Raw genomic sequence first — 21491 nt, forward strand, 5'->3', positions numbered from 1 at the left:
TTCCATTTACTATACAACCTGCAATCCCACACCTAGGTATTCATCTACCCTAGAGCAATGAAAACTTAGATTTACACAGAAACCCATGTTTAAAGCAAATTATATGTAGAGCAACGTTGTTCACAATCACCAAAAACTGCCCGAGTGTTCTTCATGGGTTGAATAAATCAACACACTCTGGTACAATAAAATACTGCTCAGCAATAAAGGGAAACAAAGGAGCAATAGACACGACGACAGGGAGGAACCACAGATGCATTCTGCTAAGTGAGAGAAACCGGACGGAAAAGGTTGCAAGCTCTCTGATTTCACTTCTATGACATTCTGGAAGAGGCAAAACCATAGAAACAAAAAACAGGTAAGTGGTCCCAGGACCTAGATATGAGGGAGTTTCCATAGGAAAACGGCATCATGAGAGAATATTTTGGGGGTGAAAGAACTGTTCTTTATCTTGATTATACTGCTAGTTACAAGACTACACATTTGTCAAAACTCACAGAACTATGCACACAAACATTAGTGGATTTTTACTTCATGTGGATTTTTAAATAACTTAAATATATATATATATATATATATATATATCTATCTCAAACAAAAAGCTGTGTTCAGTGAGCAGATTATCTCACCCTGAAGGAGTGAGAATCCTACACCTTTCTCAAAATAAATCAAAATCAAATCTTAAAAACATGAAGGCAAAGAAGCAAGAACTTTTTCAGGACTGCACTACTCAGAACTCTAAACTCTCAAGGTGTGAAAAGAAATCAGTGCCTTTTGCACGGGACCGTTCTATCCACCTTGACCCTGCACCTTGGGTTTCAAAAGGGTGAAACAGCATGAGGGAAACCAAAGCCTTTGGCATCATACTATGTGATGATGTGTAATCACATCGCCACTAGCTAGGCTGCACTTAGTCTAACTTAGGGGCCCTTTCTCTCACAGGAGGAAGGAACAATCATGGGATTCTCTCGGAGCCAGTGTCCATGCAGAACCAGGGAAGGGCTTCTCTAAGCTTCATTCCATTCCATTCAAATGCATCAAAGCCCTCTCTATTCCACGATTTCTTCTTTAAGCCTACATTTTCATGAAATACCACCAACCAAAATGATTGCAACAGAACATGTAGCAATGTTAGCTTTTCAAATGAAAAGAAAAGGAGGAACTGGGTAAAAAGAGTCTTGCACACACAAAGCTACTAATATGAAAAAAATCAACACGTTGCATTTCCAAATCACCTTGTGGTTGACTGTGAGATAGTCGGATTCTACTGCTATATGATTTTTCTGTTTTTCTCTTGTACCTGTAGATTGTGGCTCCTGCTGGCTAAAATCTTCAGTCATACCAAGGAAGACTTCTGATTACTAGACTTGAGTCCACAGATAGACCTATGCCCTGAGTCTCAGAATCTATGCCTGCAAAATGTAGTAGCTGACCAGCCTCTGAGAAGCTATGGAGCAGAGTTTTATGTGATGCTGTCACCTCATTAACTGGTATACATACAATTATTATATAACATTATAATAATTATATCAATAATATAAATAAAATAATATAAATTGTATAAAATCCAATTGTCCAGAACCATATTATTTCAGCCAAGCAAGGTTGCCAAGGTCACAACTTGTGGCCTTGACTCCTTTGTAATATAAAAAGTTTAAATGAGTAGATATGAACACCTTTACTCTCTTGAAGTCTGGGATATATTGGTAGTGGAGAAGACAGGGAATTGCAGACACTCAGGTTTTTCTGCACACTTGACTGAGGTTGACCTAATTGCACTAGGTCTGCTCCGTGTGTGTGCCTGGTTGGTTGGGTTTCTGTGGAAGGCACAATGCAACCTAAGTGTTAATTACTGTTTTAGTTTAAGGCTCCCATTAAAGCACGAAAGAAGCAGGTGAATTATATATTCTGGATAAAAATCAGTGATTGTCATAAAACCATTAGACAAAGTATGCTAGATGCAAAGTCTCTTTTCTCTATAGTCAACATTCTCCCTAGACTACTCTGCTTCGTTCTGCTTTATTATTCATATTATGCAGCAAATGAAGTAAATGTAGCATCCCTCTCTGCTTTAAGGATGAGAACAAATGAAATAATATATGTGGAAATCCTTTGAAAAGAAAATGGCACTATATAGATGCAAGATAATATTTTCTTTAATAGCCACTGCTGACACTCTCCCAAATACATGGTAACTTTCCACATAGGAAATCTGACAGCTAGATTGTTACTTCATAGCTGTGATGTGGAAACATTGCTTAAGCCAGTTTCAGCTGTAGTATAAGAATGATGGTTCTGCCAAGTGCTTTGCACTTGTAACAAATGAACACAATAAATCAAATCATCAAAATACACTGTCCACATAAAACTTTGGTTTCTGTAGGCACTATAGAAAGATGTCATAGGAAATATCTTGAAGATGAACATTTTCAGTACTTAAACTCTCAAAAACACCATTTCTGCTGAGAATGATTTTGCTGATTATGGTGGGTTCCCTAAGATGATTAGACACAGGATAGAAGGGAAACTTAATTAATGATGGCCAATCCAGTGTTTCCACTGTCTGAATCATTGAGGACTGTAGACAGTCAATCAAATTGATTTTACCTCCTCACATGTTTAATTCATCTTTTAAAAACTTTGTTATTTTTGATTTGTACATTCTGAGCACCTTACTCATTCTTTCATTGCACTTATAGGGGCTTTGCTTACCAATTTTCTTATATTAGGAGTTCACTAAGTGAAGAATAGATAGTTCCATCGAGCCTCATCTTTGGGTAGCATTTAGCACCACCAAGGAATTTAGGAATTATTTTAAACAGCTAGAATGACCTGAACCGTTTCTTCAGAATGGCCCCAAGATCTCATGTAGATTAACCATCATACCGCACTCTCACTATAGGCCAAGCATGGCACAAATTGTCTCATTTAATCTTTACAGTAATAATTCCAAGGAGGAAGAATTGTTAACTCCATATTACATATGAAGAATCAGAAACTTAGAGTTTGAGTAATTTTCTCCAGGTCACATAGCCTATAAGTAACTGGAATTATGGGGTCTGGAATTCCAAGAAAAAATTGTCTGATTCCAAATCTTCTAGTACTTTTCTTTCCCCTCCATTTTGAATCTCCTTTCCTATATCATATCACCAATGGCAGGAAACTCATTTCTCTTGGTATGGCAAATCTTGCATAGTTCTGGGTATCTATCTTTCTGATATCAAACAACTAACTAGAACAAAATATATACGCCATAAAAATTCAAGTTATCATTTGCCATCAGCAACTATATCCCGATCCTTCTGGAGGGTGGAGGGGTTCTAAGCTGACATTTTCCTTTTGAAGATAATCCTCAAAATCGTAATCATTCTACCATATATTACTGACTTGGCTTTTGTTAAATAGTCATATGCCTTAGGACTTCTCTAATGTTACATCATTTCTTGATTGAGTTTCCAGAATTCTACATAATAAATCCAGATGATGTTACCCTGAAAAAAGTGTGGATGATAACAAATCTTCTAATTCTTAAGAGAGCTTTGAAATCATTCCTATAGAATGGCTTATTCTAATGAGAATTATATTCTGACAGATTTGTCTGTATAAATCATATGTAAAATATACCTCTAAGTAGGAGACAGGACTGAACTGTTAATGGGATAATTTAAGCTTATCCAAATGCTGTATATGATTACCCCAAAGTATTTTACCTTGATGATAATTGCTGCTTAGTTACAGTTCCTGTCAGTTTCTACCCAAAGGATTCTACCACCACTTCTAACAAGATGGGGTAAAATCACCTGTATAGCATTCTTGTTACTTGTAATAGCAGAAGGACATGTATTCAGTTTAACAATTATCTATGGCATTATTATCTGGCATGGTAGAAGATAGAGACGACAGCTCTAATAAAACTACCTTACCTCTCTAGCTCTCTCCCATTCAGTGCCTTTCTCTGTGTTTTCTGCTTCTCTCCTGTCACTCCAGGAACACTTGGTTTGACTCCAAGAGTCTCTTCATCCACTTGCCTCTCAGTTTATTTTCATGCTCCTTACACCTAAAAAATGATCTCCCCCATTTGAGGGTTTGGCCAATGTCTTGGCTTACCCACCAATCTTTAGCAGAGGGGGCTCCAAATTAGCTAATTACAATTCCAGGGCTACAAATTAACACCTGGAAATTGCATCCTAATTGGAAATCAGCTGATATTTTATATACTGAATTGCTCCAAAAACTTTATATCCCTTCAAATAAACAATGAGTTGAACAAACCCTTGTATTTGAAGAGAAAAACAACCAAGAATAGAAATTGATTAGAAATTTCATTTTTAAAGAAATTCCTTATTCGAAACAGTAATGCAATGTAACCTCATTATTATGCAGTTTCTGTTAAACAAAATTCAATCATATTCATGGATAAGTTAATAAAATAGAATCCTAATATGAAATGATTACTGTACAATCAAGACGTTTGTCCTATGACCCAACACCAACATATATACATTCAAAACCTTCCTAATAAGTATGTACTCTGCCAGGCACTAAAGATGGACTTAGCTATGTTGAATATTTACATAGGATTTTGCTACTGATGAACTTGATTTCCATTTCCAAGATCATAATCCTATTCCAATGGAGTGAAAACTCTTACAGAGAGACATCTAAACAATTTTTTCAAACAATACTACTCACCAAATAAATATGGAAATGTAAAAAGAAAAAAAAGTCTTCATTCCCAGGTTTTAGTGTAAACTATCAGAGTTTTTCTTCCCCATTTCTAAGATTCTGAGCTATCTCTTCCCTAGTAAACAAATAAGATTCACTGAGAAATAACTAATATTCTAAGTAAATTGCAAATAACATGTGTCAATCTATATGTGGAAAATTGATTACAAGATGAACTGTAACATGAAACCAAAGCAAAGACAGTTTAAATGACCAGAGTCCAAATGTAATGGAATGTGTAGATACTCATGTTCATCAACTTTGCATTGCCAGAATTAAGACATCACACAATAAAAGCCTGATATAACATGCCTATTATATAAAACATGCCCACATGAACATGCAATTTATTTCAGTGTTGCAAAGTCATGGAAAAAATTCCAGTAACTAACCCTCTGTTGGAACCACCCAATGAGTTTAATTATAGACTTGTCTAGGAAGACTCCCTACATCAAATACTCGCTTGGAAATCTACTCCATGTACTCCAGAAAATTTGAAAACAAATGAGATACGTGATTCTTGCTAAGATACTTACAGTAGAAGTTCCTTTTTGCTTGTGGGTTCATCATTTGGGGATGTTTTCATCAGGAGTCATCATGCTTTTGATCTTGAATGCCGTTCTTCCACCAAGGTTTCTTGTCCGTAATATCCAAAACGGAGTCACTTGTACTAACAAGCCATCGTCCCATACTGTTTCCTTTCTTGTGTGAAAGTGACCCTGTAGATCGATTTCCTGTCCAAAAACACTCCAAAATGAACCAACGCTGCTGTCCGCCAGTGAAACGTGCTACTCAAATACTCTGTCTTAGCAGTTTGGTTCAGAAAGAGATTTCCTGATTGAAATGAGGAACTAGATCCCGGTTGTTCCAGGGAGCTTAAAAGACAGACGTTTCTTCTTCGTGAAGGAGCATATTAAGATTTGCCAACATCATTTACTCTCACTAGTCTGTGGCTTGAGCACTATTGCCCACGAAGCCTCCACGGACTACCTGACGACCCTCCCAATTGCCACGGTAACAATATCCCAACTAGGTTTTAAAATCAGGCTTAGTATGCTTTGAAGTACATAATGTTTTCCATTCCTGAAAGGACAAAGAGATCTACATTGTCAAAGTTTATTTTTAAGCTCATGTGCTTGCTAAGTGCAGTGGCGAACAGGCTTTCCGTGCCTGTAGTGCCATTGCTGGAACCTATTAATGCAAACAGATGAAATGCTGGCTTGCTTCCATGGGGGCTTTTCTTTCTTTCTTTCTCTTTAACCTTATCTACATTGCCTGGATTGTAATTTTTTTAAATCGAGAATGTTATCAGTTTTCTGAGTTGCTTGTTTTAATTTTATCAGTACAGAAGCCATGTAAGAAAGGCAAATTAAGAGGAAGGTTTCAGGAGATTCACAGACCTGTACCCCTGGGGAGGGAAAAATATATGTTTATAAAAAATAAAATTATAAAAAAAAAAAAGAGGAAGGTTTCAAATAGCTTCGGCCGAGATAAAGAAATTGTAGGTAGATTCTGTTTCTGGAAGAAGTTTGAGGGACATGTGGAGATAGTAAAAATGACGATTTTAAAAAAATAAAGGAACTAATGGTAAAGAATGAAAGAAAATGATAAATAAGGAAAGGGTGAGAGAGAGAAGAAAGGAGGTAAGGATGGGAGTTAGAGAGAGAGAGAGAGAGAGAGAGAGACGTCTTGACCATTAGCAACGATTCTTCATGTATTTTCTTATTGTTGGGAAAGCAAATTGCTCTGGTTTGTATAACCCCCTACCAGTCTGCTCAACCCACCAAAATTAGCCCACATGTTATCTAATACCAGACTAAGACTTGTGGAAACACATTATTGCTCTATTAAAGCCATAACAAAATACAGCTGAGCAGTGAACATTAGGTGGTAGGATGACCCTGAGGTAATACAATCCGTATTATGGAATTTCTAGCCCAAATTTTAAACATCTGGTTTTGATATGATAACAAATGTGATAATATACATTAAATACCAGTATTCAAGTAACATAATCCTTTCATCTGACTCAAACAATGAATTCTTTTCAAATCATTTGAGAGAGAGAGATTAGGTAGACAGACACTTAACATTTGTGCACAAGCGAACAGTGACCCTCCCGTGCACAAGCACACATGTACACATACGCAAGAACATATAAGCTGTCAGCTTACTTTCCAAAAATAAGAGTTTTGGGTTTTTTTTTTGTCCCTCCTGTCCTCTTTTCAGGAACCCCTTTGCACAATTGCTCTAAATTGCAGGAGACTTGGCTGAGATTGAGAGGAAGGGAAGGAAAATGTGAAAAATAATAATCCTAATTGGACTAGACAGGGATGTGAACCCTGACTTTTGCTTCATTAGTACCGTGTCATGCTATCATCTGATCAAGTCCCCAGCCAGCCACTGGCAACTCGAAAAATAAACTACATCAGATTATCCTTACCCTGTTTTACCTTCACGAGAGAGAGTTTCCATATTATAAATCCAAATATTGCCATATTATTAGATGTCCAATATTCAGTGCTTTAAATGTTGCTGGAGCTTGGAAGTTAAGATCCCTTTAAATGAGCACCTAGAATTAGATCAGTTGCATTTGCTGACCTTTTGTGTTTGCATATGAGGCAGACAGAGTGACCTGGAAGACGGAGAGGGTGTGCGGAACCTGCAGGGAAGTTAAGTTGGGAAGGAGGAGTGGGTGCATAGCATGGGGTTAAGACATAGGAAGAGACTAATACTGATGGAAGGCTTGTATAGTGTTGTACAGTGTTGTATCGTGCAATCCATTTCCCTTTACAAAACATCTACTGTGCCCCCAGGCACTGTGGTGAGAACACAGTTTTGTATGTTAAACACACCAATATAAATTTGTACACTATGTAGAGGGATAGAAAAGATGAGGGAGTGGTTAATTAGGTTGGGTGAGATAAAGGTTGATGTCTGAGCAGCATGAGGGAGATGATTGGAATTTGCTAGGCAGACAACAGGTGGTAGGACATTCCAGACAGTAGAATCAGCACATGCGACAGTGAAATGGCAAAATTATTCTCAAAAACACAAATGAGGGACATTGCTGGGTTTTAAAATTCCAGTGAAATTTCAGAACAAGCCAGAAAATTGGGTCCAGCTTTTTCCCCCTTCCTTGACCATGTGGGCTGTCTAAGGGGAGGAGTGAATTCTGGTGGTATCACCTACATTTGTGGCACATAATGAGTTGACTGATTCACAAATCGCCTTGCCACTCCACCCCTCCGTGAAGACTACAGTGCAAGTCCGTCTTGGTCCAGTGGTATTCCTGTTTCTTCTCTCAGTAAGAGGAAGCCTCATTCAAAGAATTTCTGAACATGAGGAATACTGGAAATTTATGCACTCCTTTGTTTCCTCCTGATGTTCAAAGCGTTATGAGTCAGGTGAATGGTATTTGAAGGAGCTGGCAGAAAATAAAAACCCCAAGTGTTCTTTCTTGGTTTGAGCCAAACCCGAACCTTTTCAAAGGCGTGAAAACATGCAACCACATTGGTTTGGTTTTCCCTTCCTGGGCCGCTCTTCTTCCTGGTGCTGGCCAACACCACACAGAAGTCTTGCGACATGAGCCATTTCCACGGAATTTAAAATTCTGCCAAAAACAAGAGGGATTGGAAATTTCGTGAGAATGGCTATTCTTAGGAGCTTTCCATCCCAGATTCCTAACTCGTGTGGCTCAGATAAGCATCTAAAATGCACGGCCAAACCTTCTGAGGTCCCTAATGCACTTATTTCTACTCACATTTCTGCACAAAGACCTCAAAGTTATAGTGAAGGCAATAGTTTGTTGGGAAATTTCTTCTGTATGTCAGTCCAAGGACCCCTACCTACGTGGAAATGGGTTTGGAATGCCACTTACAACACAAACATTGGGTTTGAATGTCTCCAGAACATGTTTGATTTTTAGATGAGACATATTTACATTCTTCCAAATCAAAACAACCTACCCCAAAGCAACCCTTCAACGATTTTCTATTTTTTTTTGTTTCTGAGCAATTTCAAAATATAGTAAGAATATTATTTTCTTAGCATACTGTTAAGTGTATAGCTCTTCTCATACATATACTCATTTTTCATGAGAAGACTACATCCTAAATTCAACCAAAATCTCACTTATTGGGACACCATATCAGTTAGTCATTACTGTGTAACAACCCTACTCCAAAACTTAAGTGGCTTCAAACAATATACATTTATTATTTCAATTTTTGTACAAGTCAGCATGACAATTCTGGGTTCTCATCTGGGCTCATTTGTGCATCAGGAGCGAGTCAAGGAAGTGACTCGGATCTTGGCTGGGTTCTTCAATGTGTTTGAAGGTCAGCTGACTGCGGGCTGTGATAGGGAGAAGCCCCAGCTGGGACCACTGAGTTCTTCTGGTGTTCTCACTTGTACATATCTTGCATGTCCTTCTAAGAGACTAGCCTACGTGTGTTCTCAGGCCAGCTTGTGTATGGTTTCAAGGCAATCAGAGGTCAGAGTGGAGGTGGAAATGTACAAGTGCATTTTAAAGCCTCTGTTCGGGTCAACTTTTTAGGGTCATGTTGGCCAAAGCAAAGTGCCAGAGAGGCCTGGACTCACTCTTGGGGGGCATCTACTATCAAAGAATGTGGATACGGGGAAACATACAAAATTGGGGACATTTATGCAAACTATCACAGGTGCAGTGAAAGTAGAGTAGTCATACTCAACCACTTGGATGGATATCAGGGTGACTCAACCATAAGAGTTGTAGAGTTCACTTTCAGTACTGTGGAAGAAGAGGGAACCAAACTCCAACCAGAGTAGGTGGAAAGTGTCCCAAGAAAGAAAAGGCAACACATCAACATGGCACCTGTGGCAGAGGCAGAGTTGAAGATATGGCCAGAGACAGCAATGAGGAGCACATAAGGACCAAACAAAACCACCAAGCATGGTGAAACCAAAGTTAGCAAACACTAATAACAAGTTAAAAGATGAACACTTGGGTGACATCTCTCTGGAGTAATTTTCTTGAAGATGGTTGTTTAAGTAGGAGAGCAGTTATAATTTCCTACAGAAGACAAGAATGATTGGCTTGGACATGATGGGAGTGAGGAAAGGGGAGAGCACTAGCATCAAGGGTCCACTTGAATTAAGGTGAGGACCCTTCCAGCCAACAGACACCCCCAGCCAACACTTTCAGCCTCAGAAGACTGAACACCTGGTATGGTCATACATTAAAATGTTATGTAATATTTCCTGATTTTTAAATACCTTTGAGAAATATCAGTAGATATGATTTACCCCCACAGGCCACTAGTCTGCAATTCCAGATGTAAACGTGTCATTTCCATGGGGCAATCTCTATCTATCGTAAACAAATTCTCCACATTCATGTATTTAGGGCCTATATTAACCAATTAGAACAAATGACTTGCAATTAGAATATAAATATCTAATGCAGAAATGCTTGAATCGTTCTAGAGTACCAAACACACAGTTACAGGGCTCCCAAAGATATTTTTATCTCCTGAAAGCTTGTATTTCAAGAGTTTGTATTCTTCCATTTTCTATATGGAAGTCTAATGGGTACTTCCAGAATCTCACTCCAAAGTTAATTGCCTTTTATTTTTAAAATCAACTTACCTGTGATACTTTATTTCATAATAACTTCCTATTATAAGTATACTTTATTTTGATCCCTCACATTGTTGATTTCTAGAATGCACTTTTTCATACACAGATCTCTTCCTAGAGCATCCAGAAAATAAATCTACAATTTAGCACTTGTAACTCCCAGTCTTATTGACATGAAAGATTATTATCCACACTGCAGGTTTCTGAATTTAAAGTTTATTGCTTTAGCTTCTTCACTTCTATTGTTCAGGCTTCTTACCTCTTTTTTGTTTACTTCTATAGGCAGGGGAGGGAAGATATTTGAAACCCAAAGACCTAACTATTTCTTTTGCTCTGGAAAGACGTCTCTTACTAGGTATCTGATTCTTGGCAATTTTTGGAGGACTATCTTGTCTATTTCCAGAAAAACATGATTTTACTGCAAGTGAAATTCCTAGGGCAATAGAGAGAGGTGAGCAGGTAAAGGTGATTTTTCTTAGCTTCCTAAGCCAAATCCCCTAAATACATCTTCATTACTCTGTTTTCAGACTTTTTCTTGAATCTCAGCAAATACAAACACCCCCTCCAAAGCTCAGCACATTTTTAAATTCTATTCCGCAAAAGCTCATACATACCTCTTTCTCCTCCTTCAATGCAGAAATCCGAGAATGCATTATACTGTATATTAGGTTGATTACTATTGCTACATCTAGATATGTATATTTGAGTTGAATCATACACATCTTATGCTCCTATCTGTATTCTCTTGGCTCTACCTATTTCCCAGACCCTCAGCAACTTCCTCCATCTCAGCTACGGATAGATCTTGGAGTCTGAAGCATGATTTTATATCTGAGGCCAAACAAACAACATTCCTAGAGTCCTGGTTCCTCCCACTATTTCCAGACTTAGAAGCCGGAAGCATATATCCAAAGCTGCCAAAGGGACCAGGTGATAGAAATTCTTGAGTATTGCTGAGTCAACTCCGGTGAAGCAAACTGTGACCACCTGGAAGCAGAAGATGAAGGAGAGCTGTCAGATAAATACCAGCTCACTTCTTCCCCCAGATGGGATTTTAGATGCAGGATTTTGCCACGTTGTCTGTACCAAACAATGCCACATGTGCGCAAGCAGGTGCACAGCGGATGGAATGGCCCTCTTTGCGGCTCTTTGTGAAGCAGTGGTCAGCATGCTAACACATCTTCTTGCATTTGCTCCCCACTGTTCTCTGCCACACTTCTTTTCTCACTCGAGTTATCCTGGGATTCTCTTCCCAATAAAGCATTGCCCTTAAACCTTGTGTCGAGCTCAATTTTCAAGGGAATCCATGGAAGGACATCTGTGTATATGTGTGTATAATTATGAGTATTAATACAAATATAGTTTTATATAGAAATATATAGTTATATATAATCATATATAGAGAGATATGATTTATCGTATATATAAATATTTATTTCCCTTTACTACTCTGTATGAAACACCATACCACAGAAAATCCTTAAGCACTGTATAGGCACATCATGACACAAGGTATTAATATGAAGAATTTATGAATCCCAGAAGTTCTTTTATGATTTTGTTCTGTTTTTTGCTAGTGGAAAAAAGCTTTACATGAAGTAATAAATATGAAATTTGTAAGATCCCAGCCATAAACTTTGGCAAATGATCAGTAACAACACTGATCCTTTAGGAAAGTAGGGTTTGAGACTCTCAAAATTACATATAAATGAGAAGAGCACCTTGAAGACTTTCAACTTAAAATTTTTTTTTTCTCTGAAATGTGGCAAGGCCTGAAACCAAAGCCTGCCTTAGGTGCTCAGCGAATAGCAAAAGCATATTTTAGAATAAATGTCCACTTTGCAGTTCTTTACATCTATGCTCTTTTATGTCACATTGGGTGGATGATAAGGTGAATTCATAATGCCATTTGTATCATATTTTCACAGCTTAGCCAAACAATCAGCCTTTTGAAATGATTTTGCCTTCATCCTCCTTATCGCTCTTTTCTAAATAAAGGCATGCATATTCTAAATAAAGGCAATGCCCCCAGAGACATCAACCCCCTCATTTGTAGATACAAACAAAGGTTTGATGAGAGCAGGCTTCTACCAGTGACGCCAGTGGCGGTGGAAAGAAATGTGCACTCAGAAGATGCCGTTGTTGTGAGGTCAGCCCACATGGAGGTGAGGCTGAGAGGAAACGCACACAGACAATCAGAGACATCAGATGCCATTTCAGAAGTTAAAACAGGGTCATTTTTCTCTTGGGCATTCTTCTATTTTATATATATGTATATATAATTACATATATAACTTCTATTTAATATATGTATGATTAATATATATAGCGTATAATTAAAATTGTAGTATACCTCCAATGCCTTATGGACCCACTTTCCCCACAGAAATCTAATTGAAGTTAACCTTCAATCCAATGCTATACTTTTGTGAGCCCAAAGAACCCTTTTGCTTTCTGAGGATTCCTAACAGTTGATATTCTTTTTTTTTTAACTTTATTGATGTTTAATGTATGATTTATTTCAGGGGTATAGGTCTGTGAATCATCAGTCTTAGACAATTCACAGCACTCAGCATAGCACATACCCTCTCCAATGCCCATCACCCAGCCACCCTATCCCTCCCCTCCCACCCCCAAGCAACCTTTAGTTTGTTTCATGAGATTTAGAGTCTCTTAGGGTTTGTCTCCCTCCCGATTCCGCCTTGTTTCATTTTTATCCTTCCCTTCCCCCTACGACCTCCTGCCTTGCCTCTCAAATTCCTCATAGCAGAGAGATCATATGATAGTTTTCTTTCTCTGATTGACCTATTTTGCTTAGCATAATATCCTCTAGTTCTATCCACGTCTTTGCAAATGGCAAGATTTTGGCTTTTTGATGGCTGCATAGTATTCCATGGTGTATATATACCACATCTTTACCCATTCATCCTAACAGCTGATATTCTCAAGCATTTCTAGTTTTTTGCCTATTGGCTAGAATTGCAGAGTCCAACCTCTACACCAGTTTCCACTGAAGCACTATGTGAGTTGAGTAGATTTAAGACTTAAGCGATCAGGAGAGGGGCATAGGTCACACTGCCTCACGGTCCGCCATCTTGCCCACTAGACTTCACATATTCCCTCCCATTCCATGCCTTGAAGCCAGCTCACAAATGTGGCCCATTTTCTCTCTCACACAGAAGAGGTCCATCCATACTTCATTCTTAGAAGCTTGCCTTTGCCTAACAAAATTGGTTTTGTACCGGTAAAGAGTTTTCATATAAGCTACTGATTTTTTTCTCTACATCATTAAATAAGAATATAAAATTTTCTCTATGAGACTCAATAAAACTATTTTTTTTAAAAATGTGGTCATAAACATTTTATTTTTCCTGAACTATCCCTAGCACAGAATATAATGCCCATGGTAGTAGACTAGCTCAATTCCCCAATTTAAATGCCAACATAGTTCAAAGTATTTTTCCCCTTTAAACTCATTAATTTATATTTTTCCCTGTATTATTTTATAATTTTTGATTAATGTACGTCTCTTCCAACTAGAATATAAACTCCAAGAGCATAGCAACCAAGTCTATTGTGTTTGGTACTGAATTGTTGGTATCTGATAATTATCCTGGCACAAAGTAGAAGATCGATGCATTTGTCCAAGGAAAGAATGAAATTATATCTGCAAACTTATTAATTTCATCTTGCATACGCAGAAGAAAACATTATAGAGAAAAACCAAAACCAAAGGTCCAGAAAAGTGAAATGTCTTGTCCAAGTTCACAGAGCTAATTGATAGCAGAGTGTTTTAATAAGTTTGCCACGCCTGTCCCTCAGCCTTCTTGTGATTTTAGACTGTAAATTCATTGTCTTATTACATTTATCAGCCTCTTATAAAGCTAGTGCTTTCTCTCAAACCCATATGCTTGATTAAAGAAATATCAAAGAAGTCTGGTCACAAGATTCGCTGATTCTTTTTTTTTTTTTGGTAGTTTTATGGTTTTATTAACACAAATACGACACTCACATAAGCTTTCTATTCATTTTCTTCACTGCACAGCCTGGCAACAGGACTGGTGACTCTGATGGCCAGCTGGGCGTCTCTTTCCACAATGGCTTTGTGGTTCTTGAAGGAGACGCTGTGAGCAATCTCCACACAGTGAGATTTGTTGCACCTCAGTAGCACTTCAAGCTCCTGACACTGTGGATGAGGAACTTCCAGAAGCCACTGGGCACTATATGTTTTGGTTTTTGGTTGTTCCCATAACCAACGTTGGGCATCAATATCTGGCCCTTGAATATTCTGTGCTCCCTATTGTCAGTGCTTCTGGGTTTCGCCGGTCCCACTTAATTTTGGCATATCTGTCTGACTGGTGCTGGAACTTCTTGGTCCTCTTTTTAATGACCTTGGGCTTCCCCAGAAGTCTGAAGGTGGCCGTGATGCCAAGTAGGAGATGGCTGCCATTCCCGCAGGCAGAGCTGAGGAAGGAGGACTCCTTGACTCCCATTTTCCTGTTGAGAGATACCAAATTAGCTTATATCTTACACTAAAAAATGATATTTTGTGCCTATCCTTCCCACCCCACCCTTGGAAGTCAATACTTTAAAATGCCTCCATTATTTCCACTGGAGCTTTTAGTGATTTAGAATCATTCCTTGGTGGGGCGCCTGGGTGGTTCAGTGGGTTAAAGCCTCTGCCTTCGGCTCAGGTCATGTTCTCAGGGTCCTGGGATCGAGCCCCGCATCGGGTTCTCTGCTTGGCAGGGAGCCTGCTTCCCCCTCTCTCTCTGCCTGCCTCTCTGCCTACTTGTGATCTCTCTCTCTGTGTCAAATAAATAAAATCCTAAAAAAAAAAAAAAAGAATCATTCCTTGGATAAACCAAACTGCTCCAAGAGCCGTTTGCACTTCTCAAGAACACATGGAACAAAATGGTGCAGGTGGACAGGCACTCGTGAAGTCCTGTAAGAACAACTACACTGGGCTATCAGTCCCCTCGGAGACCTCAAAGAGCCCCAGAAATTCAGGTAAAAGTACAAGAGGGTAAAAAACACCTTACCTTATTTCAACACATCTTAAAAGAAGTTGGGTTGAAATACAAATTTCTCCTTGGAGCCTGAGGATAGATTTATTTATTTTCTTACTGTTTTCCAGTCTAAATGTACTGGTGCAGCTGCCAAGGTGGATAGCTTAGGACCTCAAGAGAGAAAGTCTGGGGCTCTGGGGTCTGTGTGGAGTCTGCTTCTGCAGGCAAGGTTTGAGAAGAGGAGAGGGAAATCAGAAGTTGTCTGAGAGGCTGTAATTCTATGTCACTACCCAAGTACTACACGATTTGTTTTAAGATAGAGACTGCAAATATGAAAGCCCTCTCACATTCATTCACCCCTGACATCTCTCCCAGACATTTGTACATATGTTATTGCCAACATTCACAACACGCCATAAAACTTGACTATTTCGGGGTGCCTGGGTGGCTCAGTGGGTTAAGCCGCTGCCTTCAGCTCAGGTCATGATCCCAGGGTACTGGGATCGAGCCCCGCGTCGGGCTCTCTGCACAGCAGGGAGCCTGCTTCCCTTCCTCTCTCTGCCTGCCTCTCTGCCTACTTGTGATCTCTGCCTGTCAAATAAATAAATAAATAAATAATCTTAAAAAAAAAAAACTTGACTATTTCACACAAAGTAAAGGAACATTATGCTCCTATAGAGAATATAGACATTATACGTGATTAAATGTGCTAGTTATTCTCTGAAAACTAGCTTACACATTTTAAATGGCAAATCTTCTTTTTGTGGATAAACCTCAACAGAGCCCATGCACCATAAATTTCAAGTTAGTGTGGCTAACGTCAATGGCCTTCGCTATGAATAGACTTGCGAATAATCTCTAGCAAGTGATCCCCACCTGTGAGCCTATCCTTTCTATACGAAACCATTTAGAAGTTACCGGATTCTTGCACCCCCGTAAGAACACCATGATTTATTTTTCATTGGAAAAGATCATTTTTTGAAGGTCTGTAATGATGAGAGGACTACTGGAGAAACTTGTGTCTGCTGCTGCAGAGGATAGGATCATTTCTCTCTTTCCCTCACTTTCTTTTCTTCTATACTTAGACTCTGGTTTCCAAAACCAATGGTACTTAAGAAAAAAAAAAAAAAAGAAAGAAAGAAAGAAAAAGAAAAAAATTAAAACAAAACTAAAAATCTATAATGGCCCTGCTTTGTAACTTGTTCCATATGTTTGACATGCTTCATAAAATAATTCCACATTAGTTTCCCTAGCCTAGTGTTTGGATTGTGACATCTGTTTTTTCCCTATGTTTGCATGATTTATTTTGGTGTCCATGTGAACTTGCTCTATAACAGAAACAGGAATTTGCTTAGATTCCCTTTTCCTAGAATGTCTCTTGGTGCCTTGCAGACCCATCAGGCTTCCTAACCAAGGAGATGTCACACAGTCACTCTCAAGCTAACTCCGGCACTTCCTAGTGTATGAACTCACAGAAGTCACTTGATCTCTCTAGACCTCAATTTCCACATCTGTAAAATGGAGATGGTAATAGTAACACCTATTTATAGGGTTTAGGGGAAAGCTTAAGTAAGTTATTATATGTATATATTTATTAAGCACTTCAGTAAGTTCCTGGCACATAGTAAGTATTCGTTTCTTTAGTTATTAAAGCCAAAGCACAAAGAAAGGCCTCCAAGAGATAAATTCCTCTTACTGGGGCACCTGGGTGGCTCAGTGGGTTAAAGCCTCTGCCTTCAGCTCAGGTCATGATCTCAGGGTCCTGGGATTGAGCCCCACATCGGGCTCTCTGCTCAGCAGGGAGCCTGCTTCCTCCTCTCTCTCTGGAGCCTGCTTCCCCCTCTCTCTCTGCCTACTTGTGATCTCTCTCTCTCTGTGTCAAATAAATAAATAAAATCTTAAAAATAAATAAATAAATAAATAAATAAATAATAAACTCCTCTTACTATACAACCCTTTGCTGGCCTTCTTCTATTCATTCATTGGGCAAATGGTCATTAGGTATCGAAAGTTAAAATTATCACCAAAGGGGAGTCATATTGGTCACTGAGGCTAAAGGAAGTCAGTACTACCTTTATTTAAACTTTTGATGTGTTTCATCACAGATTTTTGCACAATTTTGACTTTTAAAAATTATTGCATTACAATGTTATCTTGATTATTGGATAAAACATTACTATTTTTAATAACCTTTTGTACCTTTCCCCAGTTAAATTTTATGCCCAAAGCACAGGTCTCACTTACTTCACTTGGTCCTGGCCCTGGAGAGTTGTGAGCAAAACACTCAGTCCCAGTCCTCATGCAATGAATAATCAAGTGAGAGGAAGGATAGGCCTTAAGGAAGTTTTCACAAAAATTGTAAATTCTTCCCACTAAAAACGCAAGAGTTTTATATTCTCCCTTGGGCCTGTAGCTGAGTGTAAATACATTTTTGAAATTAAGAGCTCAGCTTTTCAGTCATTCATTTTTCAATAGATAGATGTGAACTGTCTACCATATGCCAGGCACAGCTCTGGCAACTAGGGCAGAGAAAAAGAGACACAAATTTCCACTTTTATAGAATTTATATTCACATGTAGAGAAGAGACAATGAACAACACAAGTAAATAAAATAGACTATATGTTGTAGAGTGTTATATATTGCTAAGTTATAAAGAGAGAAAAAAATACATGAAAGGGAGAGGGAGAATGGAAAGAAAATTGAAATGTTAGGTAAGGACCACTGGAATTGTGACCTTTGAGTGATGAGGTGGGGGAGAGTGAGCTAGATGGGGAGGGAGAGAGATATGTGGAGAAAGACAGTCCATACAAAGAGAGTGGTTAGTGCAGGGCAGGACCCGGAAGGGGAAATGTTCCTGAAGTGTTTAAGAACATAGGAAAGAGGCTGGTGTGGCAAGGAGAGAGTGAGCAGGAATTTAGATCGAGAGAGTAATGGAGAGCTGATCATGGAGGACATTTTACATCATCATGCGTACTTCGTTTTGCACTCTGAGTAAGAGCGGAAATCACTAAAACATCCAAGTACAGGAGTGACGAAGACTGACTTAGGGTTAGCAGGCTCAGTAGAGGGCTGTGCTGAGGATGGATTGGGGGGAACAAGTGAGGAAAAGGGACCAGTTAGGAGCCCACTAAGCAACCCAGGTGAGATGTAATGGAGGCTTGGAGCAAGATGGCAGCAGTGGAGGGGACATTCAGCAGTCAAATTCTGAGCGAACAGATTTTGCTGTTGACTTGGATGTAGCATGAGAGAGAAAGAGGAGCCTGGACTAACTCAAGGTTTTTGGTCTATGCAACTGAAAGAAAGGAGTTTCTGCCAGCTGGAAAAGTAAAGACTGGACAGAAGTAGACCTGGGAGGGAATATCTAGGAGCTCAGTGTTGGACGTGCTTGTTTCAAGATGTCAACAATCAGCAAAATGGATATGGTGCATAGCCACCGGCATATAGGTTTGAGTTCTAGAAATCAGGGTATTAGTCTAGTACTCAAGTATGGAGAAAGTTCTAGCAAAGGAGACTGAGCTGGAGAAAATGAAGAGAGTATGGTGGCTTGACATCAAGTGAAGAAAGTATTCTGAGGAAGCAGGTGTGATGAACTTTCAGCAGCTGTAGACAGGTCAATAAGATGAGGATTAAACATTGCTCATTGGAGTTAGCAAAGCAAAGTGACCCTGAAGGGAGCAGTTTAATAGAGCAGTGCTGGTAAAGGCTGGATTTAGTGAGTTTGAAAGAAAAATGAAAGAGAGTTTTTAGAGAATTATTTTGAGTTTTGCTGTAAAAGAAAGATGAGAACTGGGGCAATGACTAGAAGGGAAAAGACATTCAGTGTGGGTTTTTAAATTTTTGTTTTGTGTTTTTAAAATGGGGGAAAATATTACCTTGATTGTACATGAGGCAGAAGACAAAGGTTGATGGCTTATAAGAAAGTGTAATGGTGGGGCACCTGGGTGGCTCAGTGGGTTAAGCCTCCGCCTTCAGCTCAGGTCATGATCTCAGAGTCCTGGGATCGAGCCCCACCTTAGCACACATCGGGATCAGCTGAGGACTTGTTGAACTACAAATTTCAGAGCCTTACCTCAGAAGTGCTGTTTGGCAGATTGGGTGGGGCTCTGAGAATTGGTACTTCTAACAGGTTCCAGGTGATGCTGACTCCGCTCTTCCTGGGAGACCCAATCCACTGAGTGAGCCCAAGAAAGAGAAAGTACCATTCACAGAAGAGGCTCTTGAAGCTCAGTGGCTTTTAAAATTTGAAAGCAGCTATAGCCTGGTCCATGTGAAATTCACTCCCAATTTCACTGATTTTTAAAACAGTGTTTACAAATTCATTGTTAAACAGAGTTCTACTTTCCCCATGGTCCTTTATACTATTTATAAGAATGTCCATTTCAAACAGTGTAGGTACAATTACATTATTGCAGGTTGAGAGGAGAAATGTATGCTTTCTTAATCCTATTTCTAATATTTTTATCCCCTCTCTTGTTTCATCTCTTCCTTTGAATCTATTCAATCCATCTTGGAAACATTTGACTTGGAACCTACTTATGTATTTGTGCATTTGTTCAACACACATTTACTGAGCACGTACTAAATACCAGGCACCATTGTAGCCCTTAGAATACAGCAATGAACAAAAGACCCTGGTCTCTGGAAAGCCACACTCCAGTTCAAAGAGAAAGAGGCAATGAACTAATAAATACAAATAATAATTCAGGTAGTGATAAGTTTTACAAAGACCAAAAATACAGCAGGAAAGGGGGGATTGGGATGCACTGAAAAGTAGGGTAGGTAGGGAGAGAAGTTCTTACCAAGAAGGTGATATTTCGGCAAGAACAGGAAGGAGGTAGGGAAGTGAGATACCTGGGGAGGAGTATTCCAGACAAGAAATGAAAGGCTCCAAGATTGGTGCACACCTGGCAAATTTAAAGAAAAGCAAGGACTGGCAGAGGGGTAACGTGGAAGGCTGGGACAAGGGCTCATGTAAAGTCTGGTAGGCCAGTGAGATAGCTTTGGCTTTTCTCTGTGTGAATTGGGAAGTCAGTGGAGGGTTTAAAGCAGTGACCAGATATGACCTGGCTTGCATTTAAAACGGGTCCCTCTGGCAGTTGTCTTGTGAATAGTGTCCAGGGAGTAGGGTGATTGTGAGGAGGAGGCATTCTCGAAAACTCAGGCAGCGGATGACAGGGGCCTGGAGGGTGACCTCAGTGCAGGTGTTCAGAAACACTGGGATCCTGACTTTCAAAGGCAGAGCCAACAAGCTTTGCTGAGGGATCTGATGTGGAGTGTGGAAGGAAGAGTTGAGGATGACTGGACACTTTAAAGCTTTGCTGGCTAGAGTTGCCATCTACTGAAAAGCAGAGTATTCTGGAATAAAAACATGAATTTTGCATCTTTATTGAGACGGTATTAAAAGCCATGAGATTAGATGAAGTCATCAGGGGAGTGAGTGAGTGATGAGTGTGGATAGAGAAAGGAAGTGATCCGACAATGGAACCCTGGGCGTTCCAGGATCCTAGAGTATGGAATGAGAAGCAGCCAAAACACACACACACACACACACACACACCCCTAAAACAAACAAACAATCCAGGGAGTGGACCTGAGGTGGGAGAACTAGGGGAGCACGGTGCTTTTGAAACAAAGTAAAAAGTCTTCAAGAAGGAGGGAATAGGGAAGCCTGGGTGGCTCAGAGGGTTAAGGCCTCTGCCTTCAGCGCGGGTCATGATCTCAGGGTCCTGGGATCGAGCCCTGAATTGGGCTCTCTGCTCAGCAGGGAGTCTGCTTCCTCCTCTCTCTCTGCCTGCCTCTCTGCCTACTTGTGATCTCTGTCAAATAAATAAATAAATAAATAAATAAATAAATAAATAAATAAATAATAAAGAAGGAGGGGGTAATGGATGCCTATATTCATTTGGGCCATTTGGTCTATAGGCTCATTATGTATGTGTTTTTTCTGGGATGCACAGTAAAATATACCACATCGTAATGACTGAGGTTCAAATTCATGCAATCACATAAAACACAGAACCGTGTTATTACACAATAAATGAAAAATAACCAATTAGTATATATTCACAAAACGAACAAGAGTTAAGATAGTACAATTTCTATGGTACAAATCTGACTAACAGAACTGAGGAAATTGC

The 21491-nt window shown here is 39.3% G+C and overlaps 1 protein-coding gene and 1 pseudogene across 2 annotated transcripts in view; both read right to left on the minus strand.

The window, feature by feature from the left end:
- The window catches only part of KCNK2 (potassium two pore domain channel subfamily K member 2), a 218985-nt gene extending 213106 nt beyond the window's left edge, over positions 1–5879 (minus strand). Inside the window, exon 1 of one of the 2 annotated variants that reach the window (XM_032862739.1) lies at positions 5262–5879. In XM_032862739.1, the coding sequence (XP_032718630.1) occupies positions 5262–5295 (34 nt within the window). In that variant the 5' untranslated portion in view covers positions 5296–5879. Of the gene's footprint in view, positions 1–3923; positions 4015–5261 lie in introns of those variants that run through there. The other variant, XM_032862741.1, reaches the window with a different exon arrangement.
- An 8486-nt stretch (positions 5880–14365) lies between these two features.
- On the minus strand, positions 14366–14837 carry LOC116870655 (annotated as a pseudogene).
- Between the last annotated feature and the right edge of the window lie 6654 nt (positions 14838–21491).

This window comes from Lontra canadensis, unplaced genomic scaffold (assembly GCF_010015895.1).
Source record: "Lontra canadensis isolate GAN:19392208 unplaced genomic scaffold, GSC_riverotter_1.0 scaffold24, whole genome shotgun sequence".
Classification (NCBI taxonomy): domain Eukaryota; kingdom Metazoa; phylum Chordata; class Mammalia; order Carnivora; family Mustelidae; genus Lontra; species Lontra canadensis.